At 41.8% G+C, this 24,522-nt stretch overlaps 1 protein-coding gene across 4 annotated transcripts in view; it reads left to right on the top strand.

Moving 5' to 3' along the window:
- The window catches only part of Prkar2a (protein kinase cAMP-dependent type II regulatory subunit alpha), a 74,661-nt gene that overhangs the window by 12,407 nt on the left and 37,732 nt on the right, over positions 1–24,522 (top strand). For 2 of the 4 annotated variants that reach the window (XM_006978298.4, XM_015996999.2), the window contains exons 2-3: positions 17,046–17,084; positions 21,093–21,145. In XM_006978298.4, coding sequence (XP_006978360.1) covers positions 17,046–17,084; positions 21,093–21,145 — 92 coding nt within the window. The remainder of the gene's footprint in view (positions 1–17,045; positions 17,085–21,092; positions 21,146–24,522) is intronic. The other 2 variants (XM_006978299.4, XM_015997000.3) reach the window with 1 other exon arrangement.

Raw genomic sequence — 24,522 nt, forward strand, 5'->3', positions numbered from 1 at the left:
TGCCAGGCGTACCCTGCTAGGAACTCCTCTGAACAACCTCCGGAGAAGAGCAGCTGTCACACAGTATGCATTTAACAAGCTCCCGAGGTCTCCGTCCTCCCACTGGAGAGTGGCAGGTGTGGTAGGAGTTCTCAGAGGTGTTTTCAGAAGGCGGTGATTGAGTTATTTAAGTGAAATCATTCTACATGTTTGTACCATTCTAAAAGCTGAGAGTACTGAGGTTTCATGAATATACATGTGCCTAGGGACCTGCATATAGTTGAATGATTCAGATTTACTAATTAGCTTGATGTGTCATTTCCTTTGAATTACTAGTATATATGATGTGACTCATGCCTTAATTTAAAAATGTGAAATTTATTTTCTTTTAATTCTTGAGATGGGATCTCACTGTGTAGCTTTGGCTGGTCTAGAGCTCACTATGTAGACCAGGCTGGCCTCAAACTCACAGAGATCCACCAGCTTCTTTATTCTTGAGTGCTAGGATTAAAGATATGTGCCACCACTCCTGTCATAAAATTCTGTTTTCTTTTTTTTTTTTTTTTTTTTTTTTTTGGTTTTTTCAAGACAGGGTTTCTCTGTGTAGCTTTGCGCCTTTCCTGGGACTCACTTGGTAGTCCAGGCTGGCCTCGAACTCACAGAGATCCACCTGGCTCTGCCTCCCGAGTGCTGGGATTAAAGGCGAAAATTCTGTTTTCTTAAGATTTATTTTTATGCCTGGTGATGGTGTTGCACCCTTTAATCCTAGCAGTGGGAGGCAGAGGCAAGCAGATCTCTGAGTTCAAGGCCAGCCTGGTCATCAGAGCATGTTCCAGAATAGCCAGGGCTGCACAAAGAAACCTTGTCTTGAAAAACCAAAATAATAATAAAATAATAATAATATAACAATAATGCTAGGTTTATTTTTATTTTATGTATATGATTGTTTTGCCTACATGTATGTATATGTACCACATATGTTCATGCACACAAGCCTATGGAGGCTAGAAGAGGGCATGAAATCTCCTGAAATGGAAGTTACAGGTGGCTGTGACCCTCCATGGGGGTGCTGGGAATTGAACATGAGGCCTCTGTAAGAGCAACAAGTGCTTTTGACTGTAGAGCTATCTCTTCAGCCCTGTAAAAATTTATTTATTCATTTATTTTAGTTTTTTGAGACAGGGTTTCTCTGTGTAACCTTGGCTGTCCTGCAACTCACTTTGTAGATCAGGCTGGCCTTGAACCCACAGAGATCTGCCTGCCTCTGCCTCATGAGTGCTGGTACTAAAGGTATGCACCACCACCTTTTGCTAGGCAAGTACTCTACCACTGAGCTAAATCCCCAAACCCTAGATTTTCTTTTAAAGATAGTTTTACTCTGCAACTCAGACTACCTTAGCCCTCCTAAGTGTTGGGATTATAAGATACCAAGTCTGGCTCAGAAAGGAAATACGTAATAGGTACATAAATGTTTATTTCCTGCTAACTAATTAAAATCACTGAATATTGACTTACATAAAAGAAAGACATAGATCTGGCTTTATATCCTGGTGCTAACACAGCCACCAAACTTCAGTTTTTTATTCTTCTTTTGTTTTTATGTTGGGAATTGAATCCCAAGTCTGACATATACTAAGCATATACCTTACCACTGAACTACACTCCCAGTTAAATATTTTGTTTTGTTTTTTGAGACAGGCCCTAGCAGACCTAGCCTGGAACTTGTTATGGAGACAGGCTGGCTTTGAACTTGTGGTGATTTGCTTGTCTTGCCTCCGAAGTGCTGTGATTATAGGCCTGTGTTACAAGGCATATATCTTTTTTTTTTTTTTTTTTGGAGATAGTGTCTCTGTAGTAAGTTTTCTTGTGGGATTTTCTTTGGACCACCAGCCGGAAGATTACACAGAGACTTAATTATTAATTATGAAAACTTGGCCTTTAGCTTAGGCTTGTTCCCAACTAGCTCTTATAACTTGTTTATATTAATCTGTGTTCTGCCATGTGTTTTTTTACCTCTCTTCCATTCTGTATGTCTGACTTGCTTCCATTCTGTATGTCTTGCCTGGCGTCTTTTGTCAAATGCCTAGATTCATCCCTAGTTCCTCTCTCTCCCCAGAAGTCCCATCTATTCTTTTCTGACTAGCTGTTGGACATTCAGCTCTTTATTAAACAAATTAAACCAATCAGAAGGCACTTTTCCACACAGTGTGATCAAATAACCCGCAACATGTCTCAGGTAGCCCAGGCTGGCCTTGAACTACTTACTGATCCTCCTGCCTCCACTTTCTAAGTTCTGGAATTCCAGGCACGTATGTGGTACATAGACATACATGCAGACAAAACACCTATCCATGTAAAATGAATAAAAAATCAAACCAAACAAAAGAGTGAGGATCAGCAAAATAGCCAGTAGCCAGAAGGGAGTGGGAATAGATAACACGAGTTATTCTCCCAGATTCTCCATGCAGTGGGAAAGCCTGATGCAGAGCTGGTCTTCGCCCTGCAGTAGAAAATGATTCTTCGGAGCTGCTAAGTTTTGTTCTTAGAGTTTTCACTTCCGACTTAACCCCTAGCCCATATTGCACTGTGCTTCTGCCCTGACAGAGTCAAGTTCTGTACTTAGGTCCAGAAAAGTGTTCTGTCTCCATCCTGACCCATTGTGACATACAGGCCATGCATTTAGGAGGCTACGAGGGGTAATTAAAATGGTGGTAGGAGACTTGGGTAGCACTGCCCCAGATGAAAGGAACCAGAAGAATCAGGAGTTGTAAAGTTGATTAGTTCTATTCTGGACTTGTGGAATTGCAGGCCCAGCTCTCAGGGCTGGAATTCCAGCTGACATTCAGCCAACAGTGGGAATGTGAGTCTGGAGAGGACAAAAGTCACGAGTGAAGCTTATCTTTTCATGTTCCTTTGCCTTTGTATATGCCCATCCCTTATGCCTGGAAGCTGCCCTCTCCCTCCTATTTCCCTCTTATGGCCTGTGAACTGCTTCTCTTTCTTTCTTTTTTTTTTTTTTTTTAAATAAATCAACCAGTTCAAAGGTTCTTTTTCTGCCAAACAACAACGCTCTAAGTAGGTGCTATTATTATCCTGTTTTTATAGATGAGGACATTGAGACTCAGAGGTTAAATGACTTGTGAAGGTCTGCTTCTACAACCCACACAGCGTGGCACCTTGACCTGACTGGGGGTGACGAGGGGATGAAGAAAGTCAGGCACAGGGGCAGAAGAGCTGGGCTGGCTGGGCTGTGCACAGCGATGGAGCCCCAGGCTTGATTTGCAGCACAGCGAGGAGCGTCAGCTGCTCTCTGCAGCCCAGCAGTCTCAGGCTGCAGACATCCAGGAGGAAGAAGCTGCGCTTACTTGTTTTTATACACACTCATCAGTTGTTCATAAACACTTGTATTTGCACAGTCTGTCAACATTCACACTTGGACCAGAGAAAGGCTTTGCCCAACAGAGCCTGGCGTGAATGGGGAGGGCTTTACCAGTTTCCAGAGTCTGAGGTATTGGTCCATGACATGGCCTTGCCCGCGTTGACAATACACATTCATTCAGGGCTTTCTCCACTCCCCACAGTCTATAAGTAATTGAGGTGGTTCTGGGATTTGAACCCAAGCTGATGGCTCAGACTTCATATTCAAATCCACTTTTGTCTTACTCCTTTCTAGGTAGTTGGCAAATACTTGCTCTTTGAATAAAGTGTTCATGGTAGTCATTTCTTTTTTTTTTTTTTTTTTTTTTTTTTTTTCCGTTTTTCGAGACAGGGTTTCTCTGTGTAGCTTTGCGCCTTTCCTGGGACTCACTTGGTAGTCCAGGCTGGCCTCGAACTCACAGAGATCCGCCTGGCTCTGCCTCCCGAGTGCTGGGATTAAAGGCGTGCGCCACCACCGCCCGGCATGGTAGTCATTTCTGCACAAGAGATTTTATTTTAAAAATTTATTTTTCAACACTGGGGATTAAACCCAGGGCCTTGTGCATTTTAGGCAAGTACTAAACCATTGAACCAAACTCCTTTGGACTTATTTATTTATTTATTTATTTATTTATTTATTTATTTTTTACAGAAGGGATTTGCTGACAAAGGTTTTCCTTTTTAGGGCAGTCTTTGAAAAGGGGAACTTCAAATGATTACTAATATGTTCTCTTTTTTCATGTCTTATTAGGGCTGTTACATTAGCATGTTACTGGTCTTCCTCTGGGTATTGTAGTCCCTTGGTGCTGCTATAACTGCATTTTCTTTCTGTGATAAACATTTATGAACTTTCGCTTCCTTGTGGAAAATTTCTACTTGCTCCTCAGTGCTTTTTTGTTTTTCTTCCATTTGGTTTTTGAGACAGGGTTTCTCTGTGTAGTCCTGGTTGTCCTGGAACCCACTATGTAGACCAGGCTGGCCTTGAACTCAGACATCCGGCTCTTTTTGTAGTTTTTGGTCCAAGCTGGAGAGCCAGCTTTTCTGTCCCCTACTTGATGTGCTCCAGGGAGCCCTGTGACTGGCCTAGCCTGGGTCAGGGTCCCATTCTGCAGTGTTACCTTACTGCGCCGGTGTAGTCTTCCCAGCGTGGATGGTGGACACTGTCCTGTCTCTAAGCTAGAAGTGAGCGGTCACCATTGGGCGTGACTGCTCACGGGGCCTGAAAGACCGAGAGCTCCTTCGCTTCTCAAGCACAGCCCAGCAGTCTAGTTTGAAGGAGAGCGAGGGAGTGGTGCCGCGGGGTGGGCAGACACATTGCTGTGACAAGCTGCTTTAGTTGAGCAGATGCTTCTTCTACTGGGCTGGAGTGTGAGAGAGAGCAAGAGCCTTCCTGACTGTGAGAGCTTCGCATCCTGGGAGAGCAAGCAGAAGAAGCTGGGGGCATTTTAATTTACTTTGGATCCATAATTAAAATAACCGAACGGTAGAATTTATTTTTATTTAAGAATATAAAATGGCCGGGCGGTGGTGGCGCACGCCTTTAATCCCAGTACTCGGGAGGCAGAGCCAGGCGGATCTCTGTGAGTTCGAGGCCAGCCTGGGCTACCAAGTGAGTTCCAGGAAAGGCGCAAAGCTACACAGAGAAACCCTGTCTCGGGAAAAAAAAAAAAAAAAAAAAAAAAAAAAAAGAATATAAAATGAATCTGGGCATGGTGGCTCCTGCCTTTAATCTCAGCACTCAAGAGGCATAGGCAGGAGGATTTCTGTGAGTTTGAGGTCAGCCTTGTGTACATAGAGAGCTCCAGGACAGCCAGGGCTACGTAGAGAAACCCTGTCTCAGAAACAAAAACCCAGAACTCACACATGCATGTGTTTATGACCATGTAATTTAATCATATCCTTACTTTTCCCTCAGTTGTCAGATAAATCCTAGCTTGTCTACTGCCTAGTTATGTGATGTTAAGGGTAGTTATCTGAGTTCCAGTCTCTCTCTCTCTCTCTCTCTCTCTCTCTCTCTCTCTTTTTACCTGAGTCAGGGTTTCTCTGTGTAGTTTTGGTGCCTGTCCTGGAGCTCGCTCTGTAGACCAGGCTGGCCTCGAACTCACAGAGCTCTTGCCTGCCTCTGCCATCAGAGTGCTGGGATTAAAGGCATGCACCACCACCGCCTGGCAAATTCCAGTCTCTTCCGCTTTATATTGAGATAGTATCTTACTTACTAACTTGCCCAGACTGGCCTTATATTCTGTTGGTAGCCTAAATAGGGTTTGAACTTGTAATCCTCTTGCCTCAGCGTCTAGAATGCATGGGACTGTAGTCTTACACCCCACCAAGCTCCAGTTTTCTAGTCTGTTTCTCTTTAGTTTTGTGTTTTAGTGTACAGAGAGTATTTTGTCCAGTTCGACCAGTATGGCTAACATAAGATTAGACACGTTTTTGCTCTTTATAGAAGACAGCTGTGTTTACATGGTCTGAGTTTAAAATATTCATGTATATTTCAGAACCAAAAAATATTTTTTGAGAATACAAAAGAGGATTTCTGTATTAAAAGCCCATTACAAACAGAAATGTTATAAACAATATCCTCAGATAGTAGAGTGGCAGCTGCAGATTGGGTTACTAGAGAAAACAGTGCTTTAAACCAGGCCAATAGGGAAGTTTTGTTTGGAGGGTTTTTGTTGTTGTTTCTTAGTTCTGGAGATTGATATATATGAGGCAAGCACTCTACACTGAGGCACATCTTTAACTGGTGAGCCATATTGTTGGTTGTTTTTGGTTTTTACACCAATAGTTACTATCATATAAGTAGAACGTTTTATGCTTTTGGTTTTTTGTTGTTGATGTTTTGTTTTTGGCTTTTTTAGACAGGGTTTCTCTGTGTAACCCTGACTGTCCTGGAATCACTTTGTAGACCAGGCTGGCCTTGAACTCACAGAGATCACCTCCAAAGTCCTGAGATTAAAGTCATGAGTCACCACGCCCAGTAAAATCAGCTTCTTTTTAAAGCTAGTCCTCGGTATCCATGGGTTTAGCTAAGTTTTGGTTGAAAATAGTAAGTCATATCCTACCCGAAAGATGAATATTTTGATACATGTTTGTGAATATATTTAACAAATCTATACAAAAGCTGTGTAGTAACAGTGGCTCAAGGGGCAAATGTGTTTGTCATTAAGCCTAGTGACTGCAGTTTGATCTTCAGAACCTAGATAAAGATGTAAGCAGGGAACCTATTCCACAAAGTTGTCCTCTGACCTTCATACACACACTGTAGAATTTATTTTTGGTTTCCATCCCCTCATATGCATTCATGAACACACACATACACACAAACACACACAAAGTTATATAGTGTATCAGACTTTGAGACTCCATGGACAAGCAAAAATAGACCTCATTTCATTCTTCGGGGCAATTATAGTCAGGAAGGGAGACCATGATCAACCAAATAAATGACTTAGGTCACTGCTCTGAAGGGAAGGACTTGGTTTCTCAGAGCCTATGACAGGAATATGACCTCATTTGGAAAGTCAGTTATAGCTTCCTTTCAATGACTCTGATAGAGAAAACTCTTAGTTTCAAAGGCTTCCACAGGTGTTCACTCATTGTGGTGGTTTGAATAAGAATGCCCCACAGAGGCTCATATATTTGAATGCTTAGTCATCAGGGAGTGGCACTTGAGAAGGATTAGGAGGTGTGGACTTGTTGGAGGAAGTGTGTCATTGGGGGTGGGATTTGAGGTTTCATAAGCCAGTTCTCTTTCCTGCAGCTGACAGATTAGGATATAGCTTTTGGCTACTCCTCCAATGCCATGTGTGCTGCTATTCTTCCTGTCATGATGATAATGAACTCAGCCTCTTAAACTGTAAGCAAGTCCCTTAAATGTTTTCCTTTAAGAGTTGGCTTGGTAGGGCTGGAGAGATGGCTCAGCCATTAACCATTAGGCTTACAACCAAAAATATGAGTTCACTTGGTCTACTTGGTGTCTCTTCACAGCAATAGAACAATGACTAAGACACTCCGCAAAGTGGTGAGAAAACCATTCTAGAAGACCTTGAATCGAGATGAAATGGCAAAAGGGCCAGTACAGTTGCCAAATGCAGAGAGGAAGGAAAGATTGGCAGTTTTGTTTTCATTCTTAGAACTGGGGAAATGTTACTGAAGAATTTTAAATTACAAGATGTGAAGCGATGAGACTCCAGTTAGAAAAGATCACTTTTATAGCTGCCTGGGAAAAGGTTAGAGAGAGTCAGAAGCAGATGCAGGTAATGTATCATTTCGGTGACTGTCGATGTAATGTGGGCTTGTTGATGCTGGAGTGAGTTAGAAGAGAGAGTAGTGGTGATGACTTCAGGGCAGATGTAGAAGGCTTACATGGATAGGTCTTAGGGACAGATTGATTGGATAGTGAATATGAGAGGAATCAAACAGGACATTTGTACTCCCAGCTCGTTGGATTGACAGCAGTGTTCTTTAGATAAAAATTGTGAAAAATCAACTTGGGAAGGATGGAAGAGACGCTATGTTTGATGGTAGATGTATGTATAGGTTTGAGGTCTCTGAGATGCACAAGAATGATGAGTAGCAATTGGATATTCTTGTCTGGATCTCACAGGACAGACATGAGAGGTATAAGAGTGAGCCAGTGTTTGAAATTGAGCATTATTGAGATCTTCTAGGGCTGAGAAGATGGCCTCTGACTGACAAACATGATTCCTAGAACACCCAGCACCAAAGGACCATAAGAAAAGAATGAACCTGCAAAGATGGGGGAAATCCAGCCACTCAGTGTAAATGAATGAAAACATGGAAAATAACATTCAAATTTTATTTTTCGTAACAATCATTAATGAGCTAGGATTTGCGATTTAATTTTTTTCTGACAATGATCTACTTTCACTGTCTAAAAAGATATAACTGAAATTAGGTTGCTATAATTTTGTTGTCTCCTAGTAACAAGAAAAGCAGCCAATAGTTTTATAAAATAACACTACCAAAGTAATTTCTAAAATTCTTCCTACTGCGCCTAGCCTACCAGAGGCAATGTGTCTGATGCCGGAGAAAAACCACTCAAGTAAGCTGAGGCTGCTTCTCCTTGTATCTGCTGAGCTGTTAGCAGGAAGGTAGTGCTCAAAGAGAAGGTGGAATGTTTCCTTCTTCAGTAAGGTTATATACTGCCTTAGAGGTGACCGGCAGAAAGCTCTAATATTTTAAAATAAAGAGGTAGACATACTTGAAGGGATAGAGTAAAACAGCTTCAGATTTGGCTGGCAGTGGTGGCCTAGCCTTTAATCCCATCACATAGTTTGAGACCAGCCTGATCTATACAGCTAGTTCTAGGACAGCCAGGGCTGTTACACAGAGAAACTGTCTCAAAAACAAAACAAAACAAAACAAAACAACAACAACAAAAAGGACAAATCCTTCTTTTTTGTTTATTCCTTGAGGCTCTTGCCTCTGCCTCCTGTGTGCTGGCATTAAAGGTGTTCACCACCACTGCCCGGCTTTGATAAATCCTTCTTAATAGAGAAGAAACCCTCTATCAGCCTTTAGGTTGGATCATCCGGCTAACCCCTATGTTGTCCTGGAAACCCCATTCCTGTCTCTCTCTCCAAACCCTGCCTGCACAGCGAGTCTTCAAACAAAGGAAAGGCGCCAAAAGGCCCAGTTCCACATTCTTGGTGACTATTGCAACTTCCTCCCCTGATGCTGCCAGCCACCAAGTCCCTGCCTCAGTGCTCAGCATTTGATTGCACTTAGGTTTGTTTGTTTTTTTAGCCATACTTGGGCCCAAACCCAGCTTGTGGAGGACATGTTATTCCTCCTCACCTACAGTGTATAAAATCTCCCTGCCGTAGTTCAGGGAGGAGACTTTTCTGACCTTCATCTCTGGGACCAGTGAATCCTCCCAGGGGTTACGCTTTACTCAATAATACTTGTTAGACTTTTTCAGTTTGACTTGATCTGGCTTACTGCATGGGTAGAGAAACTTATTATGGGAGGAGGGGATCAGAAAACCTATTATTGGCCTCAGACAATCATTTATCAGTAGACAGCCATTCTTTAAATGTGCTCAGGTAGATTTTTTTAATTTTTATTTTATGTGTATGAGTGTTTGACCTGCATATGTGTTAGCACCATATGCATACACATGAATGCCTCTGGAAGCTAGAGGAGGGTGTGAGATCTTCTGGAACTGGATTACAGATAGGTGAGCTGTAGCCCAGGCTGACTTTGTGTGTGTGTGTGTGGGGGGGGTCCTTCCTTCCTTCCTTTCTTTCTTTCTTTTCTTTTTTTTTTTTAAAGCAAGAACTCTTAACTATGAGCCATCTCTCCAGGTTCTGTGCTGGGGTAGATTTTTAATTAGTGGGGCTGGTTTTGATTACAGAGCACAGAGTTATCACTTGTCCCCAGACAGTTAATGTTAGATGACTAGACTTAAGTCCATGTATAGCTAGTTTTCATAAAAATGTAAACATGATAATGTTATGTGCTTTGGTAATTCACATTCAGTGAATATGTGAACACTAAGAGCTGGGTGGTGGTGGAACACGACTTTAGTCCCGGCACTCAGGAGACAGAGGCAGGTGGATCTCTGTGCGTTCAAGGCTAGCTTGGTCTACAGAGCTAGTTCCAGAACAACCAGAGCTACATAGAGAAATCCTGTCTTGGAAGAGAAAAAAAAGGTGGTTATAGTGGTGAATGTCTATATTCCCAATGTTTGGGAGGGGAGGCAGGAAAATCAGGAGTTCAAGGCTAACCTTGGCTACATGAAACCCTGGTTCAAAAACCAACGACAAAAATTAAATAATGATAGCTCTGGATTTATCCATGACTTTTTCTGCAGAGGTTCAAGCACTCTTTCTTCTTTTTATGAAGGCAGAAGACTAAAAGGTGACTAAAATTGAAGATTTATGTAAACATTTGCAATTGACATACACCTTTCAAATATCAGGCCAACCCAGAACATTCTAAAACTGCTGATTCTTTTTGTTAAGTTTGTTTGTTTTGCAAATAAAATGCACAGTACAGCAATAAAAGAATGAAAAGAACTTTGGCTTTGAATTCAAGGCAGACTTGAGTACAATTCCTTGTACTTATTTTGCTTATTTGTGTCAGTTTCCTCATCTGGGAAACAAAAATGATACTGCCTAACTGAGAGGTAGCTTCCAGTAGGATTCAATTTATTATTATTATTATTATTGTTGTTGTTGTTGTTGTTGTTGTTGAGACTGGGTTTCTCTGTATAGCCTTGGCTATCCTGGAGCTTGCTCTGTAGACCAGGCTGGCTCGAACTCAAGAGACTTGCTTGCCTCTGTCTCCTGAGTGCTGGGATTAAAGTGTGTGCCACCACTGCCCATCGGATTCAGTATATTATTAATAACACTCATAGTATTGCATATGAGCACTAGCAATCCTCAGTAAATGGCAGGTTACTCCATTACAGGGGGAAAATGGACAGAAACAGGGACATTAGATATTCCACAAGTTCTGCTCTTGGAGTAGAAACCCCAACTTCACATCTTCTCCCACTGAGAAGGGGAAAAATACTTGTCAGTTGAGTAGGGAAGAAGGATACAGTGGGAGTTTGTAGGGAAAGCAAGAAGAAATGGATAATGACACCAGAAAGAGTTAGAAGGGACCGTGAGGTCTGACTTCATGGTCGTTACAGTCCCTCACAGATGAAGACAGATGAGTGTGCCAGGGCCTGAAAGCTGGGGCCTTCTGGTATTTGCCTTGCTTCCTCTTTGGCATTGAAGGAGACAACCTTTCAGGTCAATCACAACCCAACATAGAACTAGTGCAGAAAATTCAGTGGCAGTATGGTGTGGGCAGACTGAGAAAAGCTCTGTCATGGCTGGCCTTAAGCTCCTTGGCTCTTGTCTCCAGGTGTTTCTTCACAATCACAGTAGGTCATGGGGAAGGTGATTGTTGAGAGCTGAGAATGAACAGCCTTCAGGTGGATGAGATGAACCCAGAGTGGATACTGCAGAATAGACAGGCCAGGATGTAGCTGAGACAGGAGGACCTTCAATGCTCAAGCAGGTTCTAGGTCACGTATCCAAGTCTTTTAAGCATCTTGGACATCAGGGCTCATGGATTGGCAAATTTCCTGTGGACAAGCCTCTTCTGAACAAGAAGTGTCCTGCCCTGGGCCTCCTGACTCCTCTGGAGAGCACCACATATCTACCCCTCTTCAGCACTTACTGGCATCTGCTTCTCTGCCACCTGAAAGTTAAGGGTATTAGAATGTGATGGTTCGTTTTGATTGTCAACTTGACAACCAGAATCACCTGGGAAGAGTCTAAAGGAGGAATTGTCTAGACCATATCAGCCTGCAAGGGACTAATCCTCAGTGCTTTGATTGATGGAGGAAGACCCAGCCTAAAAGTGAGTTGCACTATTTCCTGGGTTTGGATCTTGGACTGTATTTAAAAATGAAGAAGAAAGTGAGCTGAATACACACATGCATGGTTTGTCACTTACCAGTCTTGACTGTGGATGTGACTAGTTGCTTTAAGTTCCTGCCTTGACTTCTCCACCACCATGGACTGTAACCTGGAACTGTAGCCAAGTGAACCATTCTCCATTACAGTTGCTTTAGTCAGGGTGTTTGATCATAGCAGCAGAGAAGAAACCAATACAGTGCAAGACCACTTGTGTAGTAGGACTTTTCTTTGGGACGGGAGTTCCCAAATAATGACAGACTAGACTTTTTAATTATGAAAGCTCAGTCTTAGCTTAACCTTGTCTCACTAGCTCTTGTAACTTAACCCATATTTTTAAATCTGTGTTCTACCACGTGGCTTTTACCTCTCCCATTCTGTGTGTCTGACTTGTTTTGTGTCTCCTGAGTGCCTCCATTTATCCTCTTCCTCTCTATGCCTGGAAATCTCGCCCATCTCTTCTGCCTAGCTATTGGCCATTCAACTTTTTATTACACCAGCCACAGCAATACCTCTTCACAGTGTACAAATATCCCACAATATTACCTCCTTTTTGTCTAAATAAAAAGGAAAGATTTTAACTCTAACATAATAAAACTATATAATAAGAATTATCAAGTTTTAAGGACTATATTCACAATGTCCAGTCCATTTATATTTAGCAAATTTGGAGAAATTACTCATTATCTATTCTATCTTGGTGAATCCAATGTTTTATATCTAAACCATTTTTTATTGTAATGTATTACCATCCTAAAAAATAACCTTTTAGACCTTAAAACATTTTCTTAGGTAAACAACTTAAGCTTTTATGTTTCTCAACCTTATAAAATTTACATCTCTTATCTAAGTTTCTTTTCTGAATTTGATAGAAAGGAAGACTATAACTATCTCATCTTCAACTCCATCAGAGACCCGAGAAAGATACAATATTATTTAAGTAAACAGGAAGTGCAGAGCAAACAACTTCCAAAACTATAGAAATGACAGAGACATCTGACTGCCTGGACAGTCACCCAAGGCACCTCTGAAACTCTGGGGCATCCATCTTCAGCCTGTGGGCATAGAATATCTGACAGACTTTTCTGTGAAGCAGGAATTTTGAAGGACTCTCCTGCCTTGTCCTGGCAAAGTTCTCCAGTTGCCTTCTTTTGTGTCCTCTTTGTCCAGTTTGGACAGCATGCTGTCAGCAGGTGAGGGAACGGCAGTTTCTTACCTAGTAGCTGATCCAGATACCCCGTGTATTTCCCATCTTTATATGACTTTTAAAACAATTATTATTATTACTTTACTCTGTCTCTTTAAATACTTTATTGGTTGTTTTTTATTTTTTTATTTTTATTTTTATTTTTTTGAGATAGGGTTTCTCTGTGTAACAGTCCTAACTGTCCTGGAACTCAGTTTGTAGACCAGGCTGGCCTTGAACTCACTTAGATCCACCTGCCTCTGCCTCCTGAGTGCTGGGATTAAAGGCATGTACCACTACTGCCCAGACTTTAAATACTTTATTATTTTTAAACTATTTTTTTCTGATACTTTTTTTTTATTTAATTAAATTTTTTTTCATTGCTGTTTTGCCATGGATGTCAGGTCCCTTGGAACTGGAGTTACAGTGACAATTGTGAGCCACCATGTGGGTGCTGGGAATTGAACCTGGGTCCTCTGGAAGTGCAGCCTGTGCTCTTAACCTCTGAGCCATCTCTCCAGTCTCAACTATTTTTTTCTATGACTTTCTATACTCATTTTCTTTTCTTTCTCCAGCATCTAAGCACATTTTTAAACATACTGTTCATTTTTAGAGGCTTTTTGTGTCTAGACCTGGCTTTGCTAAGCATCCGAAGTGTTCTCTGGCCTAGTGAGACAAATCTTAAACTGCCACTGCACAGCTCAGCATAGCGCATGGCGCTGGCACATGCTGCTGGCACGTGGTGCTGGCTAGCTCAAGCCTGCAGGCAGCAGCCGGGAGCCGAGTCTCTGTAAGCCAAGCATCAGCCTGCTTGAGAGACTGCGGGACTAGAAATCCACATCCGGCTCCTTGTCCAGAACTTTTCTTAGCTTTCTCAGGCCCTATGTTTGGATATTCAAGCCTCCATGTTGGATGCCAAACTTGTTTGCTATTCCTGACATGCAAGGATATGTACTTGGCACTGGTTTTTGTTTGTTTTGAGACAGAGTCTCACTGTGTAGCCCTGGATGGCATGGAACTTATTTGCAGACCCCACTGGCCTTGAACTCCTAGATATCTACCTGCCTCTGCAAATTCCTAGTGTTGGGACTAAAGGTACATGCCATTACATCTGGCCTAACACTAAATATTTTTTAACCTTTTTATTCATTCTTTGTGTCTTTCATACATGGCATCACAATCTCATTCATTTCTCTGTCCCTTCATATCCGCCCTCTGCCCTTGCAACCCTCCCCCCCCAAAAAATAAAATAAAATAAAATCTAAGAGAGAAAAAAAAAAAGAAGGAAAAATCTCATCATGGAAGCTGTAGTGCAACACAGTGAATCACACAGTAAACCCCTTTGTCCATTTGTCTTTGCTTGCAAGTGTTCATTGGAAAGAGCCATTGGTCTGGTTCAGGGCCTCTGGTTTCTGCTACACTATTGATTCTGGGCATTCACTGGGACTTCTCTTGAATATCCTGTTGTTGCCCTGTGTCATGGAGATCCTGCAACTTTGTGTCTGCAGGCCCCTTTTTCTCCTTTTACAGAGTGGGGAAGGTGTTTGTTTTTGAACAGCCAATATGCTTCTTCTGCTCCAGCAGTTCATAGGTGGGGTGGATGTTGGAGTGGGCCAACTCATAACCCTTGTTCTGGGCCTGGGTAGTTACAGGATTGGTCAACCCACCAGCTCTCCCCCATCCTCACCACCAGTGTGAGCTCTCCAGCATGCCCTGGTTAGTTCACCCCTTGCAGCAGTGAGCAAGGGGTGGGGTCAGTTCTCCTGCTTTCATGTCCTAAGGGTCAGTTCTCCTACACCTGGACCATCAGAATCACCTCTACTGTGTTGCCCAAGTGAGCTGCAGGGGCCGTTCTCCTGAGTGCTGCAGCTGGTGAGGGGCACAGCCAGCTCTTGCCCCTGTCACAGGCAGCGCTGGGTGGGGATAGGAGTCGGGGAGCATCTCTCCTCCGCCCACACCACCATATGGCAGATGAGGGGTGCAGCCAGATCTCCCATGCTCACAGTTACCCATACCCCTGTCAATAGGGTCAGCTCCATTGTGCTAGCACTAAATTTTTTAATTGTGGTTTCTAAGGTCTGGTCCATCCGTTTCTGGGTCAGGCCAATGTATCTCTGAATGCTTTATGATCAGTTGGGTAATATGTCCATGAGGAAACAGCACCAGGTCCTCCTTCACTTTAGCCAGAACATAGCCCACAATCTTCACAGGGATGCAGCAGAGGATAGGAAGATCCATGAGAGATCTAGTATTTCATTTGGTATTTCTTGTGAAAGCAGATGAGATTGTAGCATTCATGTTCATCAGGTCCTGTGTTCTAGCTTTTAGCATTGCAGATAATCATAATGGCATGTAGAGAGCCTGTCAGACTGCTGAGAACAAGAGATGATGTTATCTACTTGAAGAGGTACCATGTGCCTCCAGAAATTGAGATCACAACCCAAGCTGCAGCTGGATGGTCAAGATGGGGCAGTATGTCAGAACCTCTCAAGTAACTTTTTGTTAGGCTCTCAGATATACCTTCAGTTTTTTTTTCTTCTACTAATTCTTAAATTTCTCTCTTCTCCCCTCGTTTTTTGTTTGTTTTAGACAGTATCTCTGTATAGGTCAATTTGTCCTGGAACTCAATGTGTAGCTAAGGATAACCTAGAACTTCTCATCCTCCTAAATACTAGAATTATAAGCACGAGGTACATGCCTGTTTAGGAGGTGTTGCTGATCAAACCTAGGACTTCACACATGCTGTACAAGCACTCTGCCAGCTAAACTGGGTCTCCAGACCCCAGTTTTCTCCTTTTAGAGAGTGGGAAGGTTTTATTTGTTTTTGTAATGTATTTTTCCATTCTTTACCTCCATTTCCCCCCATGCTAAAGATTGAACCCAGGGTTTCACAGATGTAGGACAAGTGCTCCTACCCCTTAGTTACAGGTCTGTGCCTTGTTTATTTTAATCATTTTATGTGTGTGGGAATTTTGCCTGTCTGTATGTGTATGTATCACATGTGTACCTGGTGCCTGCAGAGGACAGAGAAGGGTGTCAGATCTATTGTGGGGGGCAAACGTGTCACAGCATGTGTATGGAGATCAGAGGACAACTTCCAAGAGTTTTCTTTCCATTGTATAGTTTATAGGAATGGAATTCAGATTATCAGGCTTAGTGGCAAACACCTTTGCCCACTGAGATCGATTTTAAATTGGGACTAGAGAGATGACACAGTGGTTAAGAGCACTGATTGCTCTTCCAGAGAACCTGAGTTCAATTCCTAGCACCCACTTGGTGGCTCAAACTGTCTCTAACTCCAGTACCAGGGGGTCCAGTGTCATCCTCTTCTGGCCTCTGTGGACACCAGGTACCCACCTGATGCATAGATGATACACATTCAGGCAAAACAGCTATACACATTAAAAGTAAAATCTCAAAAAAATTTAAATTATGTGTATGTGTGTGTCTATGTGTGAGTACATGTAAGGATAAGTTCCAGCTTATCCTTAGCTACATATACTATGTATACATACTCAGGTGCCTATGGAAGAAACCAGAAGAGGACAGTCTTGTGAGCTGTCCAACCTGGGTCTTGGGAACCAAACTCAGGCCCTCTGGTGCGTTGAAGTTATAAGGAGCTTTTCTTTTTAGGGAAGTATTTTCCCTCCCTTCCTTTCCTCCTTCTCCTTCTTTCTCTTCTGTTTTCGTTTTTCGAGACAGGGTTTCTCTGTGTAGCCCCGGCATTCCTGGATCTTGCTCTGTGGACCAGGCTGGCCTTGAACTCAGAGTGATCTGCCTGCCTCTGCCTCACGAGTGATGAGACTAAAGGTGTGCGCCACTGTCAGCGGGAAAGTATTTTCTATATTGTCTTTATATGATCATGTTGAGTAACAATAATTTGTGGTCAAATATAGAAGAGCATGGACTAACCCACCGGTGATTGTGGGTGGTTAGTTCTGTTATCAGGGGGCTTTGCAGAAAAGGGGGGAAGGGGCATGTGATACAATGATGATGACTAAATGTTAACTTTTTTTTTTTAGCAGTTCCAGCTCCTGGCAGGTTTACTAGACGAGTATCAGGTATGTGCTCTCTTTTATGACATACTACTAAAATTCTATTTTAAGATAGGAATATTTTAAGTGAACATAAATTCATTTCCAACCTGAAAAGGTAAACTAACAATATTATATATATTTATTATACTAAAGTAAAACTACCTGTGATTTCTTCAAGCAAATATGTATTATATTCTTATAATTTGTCTTTTTGCATCTGTGTCATAATATTTTTCTATATTTACAAATAAAAAATCATTCTCAAAAGTGATTTTTCGCCGGGCGGTGGTGGCGCACGCCTTTAATCCCAGCACTCGGGAGGCAGAGCCAGGCGGATATCTGTGAGTTCGAGGCCAGCCTGGGCTACCAAGTGAGTTCCAGGAAAAAGGCACAAAGCTACACAGAGAAACCCTGTCTCGAAAAACCAAAAAAAAAAAAAAAAAAAAAAAGTGATTTTTCATGTTGCTATTTTTAGCATCCTAAATTATGCTGCCACTAAAATTTTTTCATGAGTCTTTGAGTCACTTGAATTATAGCCTTTAGTTACAGCATGGAAAGTGGTGTTCTCTGATGAGAGACTAAACGTTGTCTCAGCCTCTTCTCTCTAGAGGCAGTGTATGATAAGACTGCAGGAAGAGGGGTCTGGAGAGATGGCTCAGAGGTTAAGAGCACCGGCTGTTTTTCCAAAGGTCCTGAGTTCAATTCCCAGCAACTACATGGCGGCTCACAGCCATCTGTAATGAGATCTTGCTCCCTCTTTTGGCCTGAAGGGGTATATGCAGGCAGAACACTGTATACATAATAAATAAATTTAAAAAAAAAAAAAAAAAAGACTGCAGGGAGAAGGTGTCCCGAATATGCCTCTTTTGTACTACCATCTCAAGAATAGGACTTCAGCTCATTTTATTTGATGTTCTTGTAGTTGTCACAAAAATTAATGCTTTCAGAATACGGAAAATCTATTTGTATTTGTATTCCCCTTTTTGAGTCAGGGTCTTACATGCCCCAGGCTTCCCTTGACTATCCTATGTGTCCAAGGATGACCTTGAGTTTATGATCCTCTTTCACACATACATAGTGCTTGGATTATAGGCATGTGCTACCATTTATTTAGTGTTGGAGATGGAACTTTGTACTCTACCAACTGAGCTAAATTCCCAGCTTTCTAGTTTTTTTTTTTCTTTATGGGACTAGCTTGATAACATTTTTTGATATGTGTTGTGGTCCAAGTTATATTATTTTTTCCAACAGATATAAAATACTTTTATATGAGGTGAAGAACCACACACAGCAAGGCATGTGGAGAGGAAGACTCCTGCAAGGCACGGGTGTGCTGGGATGGGATGGATGTGTATGATTCTGGAAATCAAAGTTCCAAATTGTTATTATTTTTAAAACATTTAATGCTGGGTGGTGCTAGCCCACACCTTTAATCCCAGCACCTTGGGAGGCAGAGGTCGGTGGATCTCTGTGAGTCTGAGGCCAGCCTGGTCTATAGTGAATTCCAGGACAGCCAGGGCTTCACAGAGAAATCCTGTCTTAAAAAACAGTCCCCCCTCCATACACACCCCCCAAAAAAATTATTTATTTATGTTATTTTATTTTTATGAGTGTTTTGTCCACATGCATGTCTGTGAATCACATGCATACCTGGTTCCTGAGATGGCCAGAAGAGTGTGTTGGATCCCCTGGAACTGGAGTTACAGACAGTTGTGAGTGAGCTGCCATGTGGACAGTAGGAACTGAACCTGGGTCCTCCGGAAGAGCAGCCAATACATTTAACCACTGAGCCATTTTTCCAGCTCCCCAAATTATTTTTTTAAATGAGTTTTTTTGTTGCTGGTGTTTTTCTTTGGTTTTATTTATTTGAGACATGTAGACAGTCTTACTAGATAAGAAACACAGAGCCAATACAGAGTTAAAAGCCAAGAGATCAGAGCAAGAGCCACTACTACCTTATCTGACCACCTCGCCGCCACCGATGTTGTTGCTTCCCCCAGAGAGAGAGAGAGCTTCTTCCTGTGTGACTGTCTTCTTTTTTTTAATTTATTTTTTATTTTTTAAATTACACTCATGATATTCATTAATTACACTCATGATATTAATCACATTTGTGGTATTCATAGATTACATTCGCAGTATTCATTCAATTATATATATATATATATATATATATATATATATATATATATAAATTTTAAATGCCGAATGTCATTTATTGAAGGAGGGAGGAGGTCTTAAATACAGGCTTACAGCACAATGGGAGAACCCTGGAGGGCAGAAGTTCACTACTGATGTTTTACAATCTTGCATCTAAGCTGTTAATGCCCATTATTCAGGATACACAGACAAGGAACGTGACTGTCTTCTTATTGCCTTTCTGTTCAGCCTTCTCATTGGCTCTAAACCCAACCACATGACTTCCTCATCACTGTCTGTCTATACAGACCTCCAGGTCTCTACGGTTGGTACTGGGATTAAAAGTTCAGGTCACCTTGCTTGGCTATGTCCTTGACCACACAGAGACTCTGCCTGCCATGTGATTGGATTAAGGATGTGTGCTACCACTGCCGGACTTCTGCTTAATGGCTATGACCTCTGATCTCCAGGCAACTTTATTAACATACAAATAAAATCACATTTCAGCACAAATAAAATACTACCATAGAGACAGCAACTCAGTATGTAGCACAGGAAGAATTCATGAAACTTTAAAGCACTGTTTTGTTTTGTTCTTGAGACAGAATCTTGCTATGTAGCCTAGGCTGCTCTTGGATTTATGGCAGCCTTCCAGGTTCTGAAATGCAAGGATACACTACCATACCTGCTCTAAGTGCTTCTTTCTTTCTTTTAATTTATTTTTATTTTATGTGCATGCGTGTTTTGCCTGCATGTACTTCTGTGTTTTGGAGTTGGATCCCCTGGAACCGGAGTTACAGACGGCTGTGAGCTGCCATGTAGGTGCTGGGAATTGAACCTGGGTCCTATGGAAGAGCAGCCATTGCTCCTAACTGCTGAGCCATCTCTCTGCCACAGTGCTCCTTTCTTGATGCAGTGCAAAATTAATGTTAACTGTCTTTGAAATATATAAGTCTACCAATTCCAAAATTGTATTCATCAAAAATAAAGACTTCTTAATATGTATGTTGAAGCTTCAAAGTACATTAAGCAGAAATGTGTGTTAGCATTTGTGTGTCTGTATAGTGAGTATTCTGACTGGTGATGACAGGCTAGTTTACTGGGAACCTGGTACTGTGTCAATCACTTATTCCTAAGTGATAATGCTCTCTACTAAATGGTACTGCATGGTAAGGCTTACATGCTTACAGTGTATTAAAATAGTATGCTGTATTTTTTCCCATAGTTATCTTAAACTGAAATGTCACTAACAGTTGCTTAATGTAATTTAGAAATCCGGTGATAAACTGGATTATGCCTCCCCACCAATTCTGTACATTGAAGGCATATCAGTATGATTACACTGAAAAAATTATATTGAAAATTACATTGAAAAATGGTCTTTAAAGAGGTTATTAAGGTCATACTAAAATAAGACCTTATAAAAAGAGGAGGAGAGTTGAGGAGATGGCTAGCCTGGGACATGCTTGTAATGCAAGTTTGAGGATCGATCCCTAGCACTCACGTAGAAGTTTGAGTAGCAGCACACATCTATAATCTCAGTGCTGGGAGAGGTGGAAGACAAGTGGATTCATGCAGTTCACTGGTCAGTCAACCTGACTGAGTCTGCGAGCTCCAGACTCAGTTAGAGGTCATTTGAAATCTTGGGTGGAGGCCTGGGGTAGTGTGCACGCCTTAAGTACCAGCACTCAGGAGGCCATCTTGGTCTACATAGGGAGGTCCAGTCATCCAGAGCTACTTAGTGAGACCCTGTCTCACAAACATATAGACAAATAGATAAATAAGGTATAGAGTGGGTGTGAAAGGCCCTCTCTGGCATACACAGGACACCCCATACTTGTTTTTTCCTAAAATCACATATTTTATAACTTCCTTCTCTCTCTCCAAATTTAGTCTGTGCAGAAGCCTATAACCCTGATGAAGAGGAGGAAGACAATGACCCAAGGGTAAGAACTGAGGCTGAGGTGTTGTGTAGAGTTGCATTTCCTACTGCGTCTCTTCTGCTGTCTACCTCAGCTTCATCACTGATGGGGGAAGATGTGTGAATTACATTTCTCCCATATGCAGACCCTAACTTTTAATGTCTGTATGCCTGTGTGGCTGTGTGTATAGACTAAAGCTAAATAGGCAACCATGAGAGAGGAGTGAGAGGTGGAGAGAAAGGTTCAGAGGGAGGGCAGAAGGACGTCTGTGGCATGAAAACGGAAAGGTTACTGAGGGTGCAGAGGTCAAGTGGGGGAAGGGAAGAAGGGGAATTGGCGAGCAGAGGAAGGAAGAGAAAGAACAAAAACATATTTTGTATGAAAAATACCAAAGATGTTTGGGACTGATAAAAATAAATTTTAGCTGGCATGATGGCACAGGTCTTTAATCCCAGCACTTGGGAGGCAGAGGCAGGCGGATCTGTGAGGCCAGCCTGGACTACAGAGTGAGCTCCAGCACAGCCAGGGCTGTTACACAGAGAAATCCTTCCTCAAAAAACCAAAATAAATGGATGGATGGATGGATGGATGGATGGATGGATGGATGGATGGATGGATGGATAGTTTTATACAGTACATGGAAACCAGCCCCAGTTGAGGCTTGGGTGAGAAGAACCTGACACAGCAGGTACTAGGCAGAACTCTTCCCAAGGATTCAAATGGAGATCGTTACATTGTTGTAATAGTGAAAAATGGAAAAAACTAAACTGACTCTTTAATCAAGAATTATCATCTACGGCTAAATTATGTCATATTCAAAGTAAGAGAACTATATAGAACAGGATTTAATGCTATTGCATTTGTTAGCATTTAGGCATCTGTACTGGCCTGCACTTGGGGTCCTGACAGGATAGACCTCAGCTGCAGCCACTAAGAGCACCACCTGTGTGCATTCCCTACATTTCCTTATAAAAGGCGGGTCTTGTACACTCCTGTCTCTCTCTCCTTTCTCTTTCCCTTCCTCATCCCCAGAGACTGGTCCCTGCCCCTTCTCTGCCCCTTCTCTCCTCTTCCCCTCAATAAACCTCCTATGTGGGCCCTATTGTATGGTGTGACTCCTTCCCGTGTTGTTTTTTAAAATACAACAGCATATATGTTTAAATGAGGTGCTTCTTAATTTTATAATTAATTTTGTAAACGAAAATAATTAATGCATTTGTCTGTATATCTCTGCAGAGACTTACACCTAAAAGAATATACCTAGATTGTAACCATGGTTGTGATAGCATCCTAGTTGACTATGTTTTTTGTTTGTTTTTTGAGATGGTTTCTCTGTGTAGTTCTAGTTGTCCTGGCACTCTGTAAACCAAGCTGGCCTTGAGATCTGCCTGCCTCTGCCTCCCGAGTGCTGGGATTAAAGGTGTGCACCACCACTGGTTGATTGATTTAAAGTTCAGGTTTTTAGACTTATTTATTTTTATGTATAGGAATGTTCATATATATGTACCACATGCCTGCCTGGTTCCTGTGGAGATCAAAAGAAGGCATTGGATCCCCTGGAACTGGAATTACAGGCTGTTGTGAATTACCATGTGGGTGCTGGGAACCAAACCCAGATCCTCTGAAAGAGAAACAAATGCTCTTAACCTTGGACCCATTTCTCGAGCTCCCAGTTTTGTTTTTAATTATGTATGAGTGTTTAGTTTGCATGTATGTCTGTGCACTACATGTCTGCCTGGTGCTAACAAAGAACAGAAGAGGGCATCAGATCCCCTAGGAATGGAGTTTTGAGTTGCCATGTGGGTGCTGGGGTTTGAACTCAAATTCTCTGGAAGAGCAGCCAGTGCTTTTAACTCCTGAGCTCCAGCCCCAGCAGCCCCTGCCTCCATTTTAAAACTTTTAAATAATTAACATTTATGAGCTTTCATGTTTACATGACTGGGGTTATAAAAGACACTTCTATGGTCATGCATACCTTAAAATGAGTAACCTATGAAGGATTTCTGAAACACTGTAATAATTTGTGCCAGATGTGGTGATGCACACACCTTTAATCCCAGAACTCTGGTAGCAGGGGCAGTCAGATATCTGTGAATTTGAGACCAGCCTTCCCTACAAGATTCCCTATAAGAGATTCCAGGCCAGTCAAGGATACATTGTGAGGCCTTGTTTATTCACAAAAATGAATAAACAATAAAAATAAAGTGCTACCACTGAGTGATTATAAGAGGTGTGCAGACTTGAAAAAAAATTAACTCTGGATATTGTAAAACTCTTGATGACTTTTCAAATTTAAAACATGTTTTCTCTAATTTCCTATTGCAAATTATGGTACTAGTTTCCTCTTTCCACCTGTGTGCGGGTTCTGGAGATTGAATTCAGATTGCCAGGCTACCACAGCAAGCATCTTGACCTGCTGAACCATCCCCTCATATTACAGATTTAATATATATATATATTTTGTAAAAACCATGCTTAGGAAGTAGCATAATAGGTCTCTCAATCATAATATCAATGTTAGGTTGTAATATTTCTTTTTAGTTGAGTAAACATTTTTGTCTATAATAATGGTAATAGTTTTAAAGTACCTACTAAATGAATTTAAGGTACTGTTTTAGAGACTTTACATATATTATTTAATCCATATGACAACTAGTTTGTAAATACCACTATTACTGTTATTAATTGTTGGTGTGTGAACTAGCTTGTATAGCTGTTGTTAATTACCATCTCTATGTAGATGTCAGTAGACAACATGAACTCCTCTGATTATTTTCTTTGAAAGTACTCTTTCTAGGCTGGAGGGATGGATCAGTGGTTAAGAGAACCTGCTGCTCTTGCAGAGAACCTATATTCAATTCCCAGAACCCACATCAGGTGGTTCTCAACCACCTTATAATTCCAGCTGTGGGTGATTGGGCACCTCTGGCCTTTGTAGGCACCTGCACTCACATGCACCCACCCATACACGGACATACACATGCACATAATTAAAAATAAAGATAATTTCAAAAATATTTACTACCCACAGTTTTTCCCGTCGTAAATCAGAGCAGTATTGTTATTTGGAGTCATCCTTAACTCTTCTTGCCTTTTTTTTTTTTTTTAATCGCTTCATCTAATTTTTCAGTGAATTTAGTGTACCCTGTTGTTGCTAGAGTTTTCCGCCTTGCCCACAGTCAGGACAAATCTTTGTCACCAGCCAGTCCCACAGCCGCTCAGACCCAACCAAGTAAACACAGAGACTTATATTGCTTACAAACTGTATGGCCGTGGCAGGCTTCTTGCTAACTGTGCTTATAGCTTAAATTAGTCCATTTCCATAAATCTATACCTTGCCACGTGGCTGGTGGCTTCCCGGTGACTTCACATGCTGCTGGTCATGGCGGCGGCTGCAGTCA

The sequence above is a fragment of the Peromyscus maniculatus genome, chromosome 7, assembly GCF_049852395.1.
Source record: "Peromyscus maniculatus bairdii isolate BWxNUB_F1_BW_parent chromosome 7, HU_Pman_BW_mat_3.1, whole genome shotgun sequence".
Classification (NCBI taxonomy): domain Eukaryota; kingdom Metazoa; phylum Chordata; class Mammalia; order Rodentia; family Cricetidae; genus Peromyscus; species Peromyscus maniculatus.